This window comes from Gavialis gangeticus, unplaced genomic scaffold (assembly GCF_001723915.1).
Source record: "Gavialis gangeticus isolate Ggan-Ray unplaced genomic scaffold, GavGan_comp1, whole genome shotgun sequence".
In the NCBI taxonomy this organism is placed as follows: domain Eukaryota; kingdom Metazoa; phylum Chordata; order Crocodylia; family Gavialidae; genus Gavialis; species Gavialis gangeticus.
Window position 1 is genome coordinate 6,003,263 of NW_017729024.1, and position 3,604 is coordinate 6,006,866.

Here is a 3,604-nt window from a genome sequence, read left to right on the forward strand (position 1 = left end):
CTTCTGCTGCTTGTTGGGGGGGGGGGGGCATGTGCCCCTGGATGTGCATGGGGCTGCACCAAGCTCTTCTTGGTGGGGCACAGCTGGGAGTGGGCTATGGGGGAGGAGTGAGCTGCAGCCATGAATTTTGCGCGGCACAGCCCCACCCTGCTGGGAAGAGCTTGGCGCAGCCCGAGTCCCAGCCCACTCCACACACATTCGGGGGCACGTGCTCCCCCCATGCCTTCCTGGACCAATGGCTCCAAGTCAAGCAGCATGCAGCAGTGGGAGCTGCACCCCCCCGCCCCCCCCAGATAAGCTGCTGCTCCATCCAGTGCCCACCCCACACCTCCATCCCTGTGGGGGGCCTTGATCTGTTTCCCCATGCCCCTTCCCTTCCTCTTCTACCCCAGCAGGCTTACCAGCTCGAGTCAATTCTCCATGCTGTCGGGGTGGTATTGGCAATGGGATTGGTATTGGCCAATACGCCTTCTTAAAAACTGGTTATTGTTATCAGCTGCAAAAATCTCTATTGGTGCTCCCCTAGTTGTGGGGTTTGAGGGGAGGGCTTGTTGTTATGGTGAGGTGTGCATGGGAGCCCCTACCCTGCAACAGCCCTTTCTCCCTGCTGAGCAACAGCTTTTGTCCTGTGTTGCAGCTGCTGAGGCTGGGTGGGCAAGCCGAGAGCAGGCACAGGGTTGGGGCTGTACAGCGCAGGTCCCCACCTGTACCACAGGGCTGGAGCCTGTGGTGCTGGCAGCCAGGAGGAGCCGCTGTCACCTGGGCTGCCTGGAAAGCTGGCCGTGTGCCCAGGGGATGGCAGGACATGCCATGGTAGAACAGTGCTTGGGCCAGGCAGGACTGAGGGACCGGTCATGGGCCAGATCCGACCCGTAGGCCATATTTTTGCCTACCCTGCAGAGTGGTGCTGAATAGAAAAAGGCTACTGAATAAAAAATATTGCAAGGTTGTTTGCATCTAAGATGGTAGCCTTTGCTTATTAGGATGAAGAAAGATTCAGGAATGGCTTTCCAACTCATTTTGAAATGAGGCTTCTGTACTACTATGTACAGTAGGAGGCTATTGTAGGGCCTTGTCACTAGGTGGCAGAGACAGTAGGTCATTGCTTGGCTTTTTTGCCTTGAGCCAGCAGCTACCTTTGGTATAAGCTGTAGGCAAATAACATGTGCACTGCTGTAACTGGTTTCACACCTGATTCCTGTATAATTTTGCATCAGGTTTGAGTAGGTAACATAACAGGTCTACTCCTTGATACTGCAAAAACGGATTACAGGACTATGAATGTTGTATGTCTGGGCCCTAAGATGCACATTATGCTCCTGAAGTACTCATTTCTTAAACTTGTGCGTTTCCATATGAAAAACAAAACTAATACAAAAAAAAGGGGGAAGAGGGTGGTGGCATTATAGTTTTATCAGAATTGGATTTCTGCAATCTAAGCATAGCTTTACAATATGAATATACTGGATTGCTGTATTAATATGTAGCAGAACTGATTAGTTTATTTGGATTAAATCCAAAAATAAAAGCAGTATAATTTAGATTAAGATAAAATGTGGTTAAAAATACAGTATAATATTTTAAGATTAAAAAAAAAGTTTAATCTGATTTTAGGATTTTTGAGCATTTCTAAACCATTGTGTCTCATGCAGTCTTTTGTTTGTTCTAGCTATGCGAAAAAAGAATCTGATTTTAATGGGGCCCAAATCAAACTTCGAGACTTTGAAGCAGCCATAAATTCCAAAGATGCTGCACTAGCCACGGCACTTGGTGATAAGAAAAGTCTGGAAGGGCAAGTTGAGGATTTGACAGATCAGATTGCACAGGTAAGATAGTAGAAATTGTTCCCAAACCCATCATTGGCTTCTGGTGAATAGGTTCGTTACCCAGTTATCCACTTGTTAAGAACTGGGGATGTATAAACATAAAATACTTAGAAGGGGTGTCAAACTTATTTGGCCAGTGTAAGGCGCCATGTATCTCCAGTGGTGGGGTGAGCAGCAGCAGTGCTAACCCCCCAGAGCTTCTTGAGTCTCTGTGGTCTTGGGCAGTTGCACAGTGTAACACTGCTGCCTTTTTAGTAGCAATGGGGCAGGCAAGTCCCTATTGGTCATTCATATTGAGGATTTTATTGGGGAGCCATGGGAATTGAACACTGCCATTGCTTGCCCCATTGCTGAAATCAGGGCCAAATGTTTGACACCTCTTTGACTTGGAATGCTCCAAATGTGGTTTAAACTGGTAGCATACAGATGTATGTGTCCGTTATCTGTGTAAAACTGGTTGAAGCTTTACAAAAGTGTACCTGGAATAGTTGGTACTATTTTCTTTTATCTTGTAGTGTTCTGTTAGATGTGCAAGCTGAGCATCCAGCGACACACTCGATCTGTCAGCAGATCTAAAGGAAACTGATCGTTCACAATAAGTCCTTATTTGTTTACAGTACCTTTTGAATTAGTTGAAGCACTATATGAACAAAAAATGGCAGATGGTGAAGTAAAATGGACTTTATTTAATCCCTAAATTCAGTTTTAGTGTACAGTTTATTCACAAGTACTAATGATAGGCCTAGTGACTGATTGCTATATGTTCTGCCTCAAACTCAATACCATCTTATTTCTTTTATTCCTTTAAGTTGGAAGCCTCGTTGGCTGCTGCCAAGAAACAGCTGGTAGACGAAACTTTACTTAAAGTGGATCTTGAAAATCGTTGTCAGAGTTTGCTTGAGGACTTGGATTTCCGTAAAAATATATATGAAGAGGTAATTATCTTTTAGGATTAAATGCAACGGTTCTTGAGGAAACAAAATTAAACATTTGGATTATTTTAGTTGTCTTATTGTGAATTGTGAAAGGCTTCAATATGTGGGTGGTAGAAGCATAAGGAAGCTACTGAATTGTGATAGGACTTTCATTGATTTCTCCTTTAAAAAAACAACCCTCCCCCCCCCCCCCCAAAAAAAAAAGTTACCTTGGCAGATGTGAAGTGAGTATGCTTTCCTATATTTACAATCATAAATAAATAGATATAAAACTTAATTATATTAAAGTACTTGACCAAGGAAAATAACCTCTGCAGGGCTGTTGTTAAAGGGTCCCTATCAACCTGCAGTTTCTTAGTTTTGTAACTTTCTGAAAGGGTACATTTTCAAATGGTATAACTTGTAATTTGAGTGCTCTTTTTTTTTTTTTACAAATAATGGAATTGTCAGGGTTTTGCTTCTTTCTTTCTGTCCAGTGTTATTTTCAGCTTTCTGCTGTTCATTGTTGGTTGTTGCATGCCTTAAGGCTAATGAAGAATGAGCAGATTAAATTTCCAATACGTCAGTCTGATATCAGATAAGTATAGATATAAAGAAAATTAGCTGTATCGGATATCGGCCCAATGGGGCTGATAATTTGGCCAATAAATGCCTGTGGGGATCAGAGCCGGCAGCTAGGACAGCTGTCTCCAGGTGGTAAGTCAGAAGGGGCGTGTGGGGCAGATCAGTGCCTTTTCCACTGTGAGGGAAGGAGAGGAGGGGGCAGGCACTGCTCAACTGGGGCAGGGGAGGGTTGTGCAAGACCAAGCGGTGGCTCATGGGGGGGCTGGCTTCTGCTACTAC

The 3,604-nt window shown here is 44.5% G+C and overlaps 1 protein-coding gene across 1 annotated transcript in view; it reads left to right on the forward strand.

The window, feature by feature from the left end:
* The window catches only part of LMNB1 (lamin B1), a 54,856-nt gene that overhangs the window by 23,219 nt on the left and 28,033 nt on the right, over positions 1–3,604 (forward strand). The window contains exons 2-3 of the mRNA XM_019516850.1: positions 1,670–1,826; positions 2,636–2,761. Of these exons, the coding sequence (XP_019372395.1) occupies positions 1,670–1,826; positions 2,636–2,761 (283 nt within the window). The remainder of the gene's footprint in view (positions 1–1,669; positions 1,827–2,635; positions 2,762–3,604) is intronic.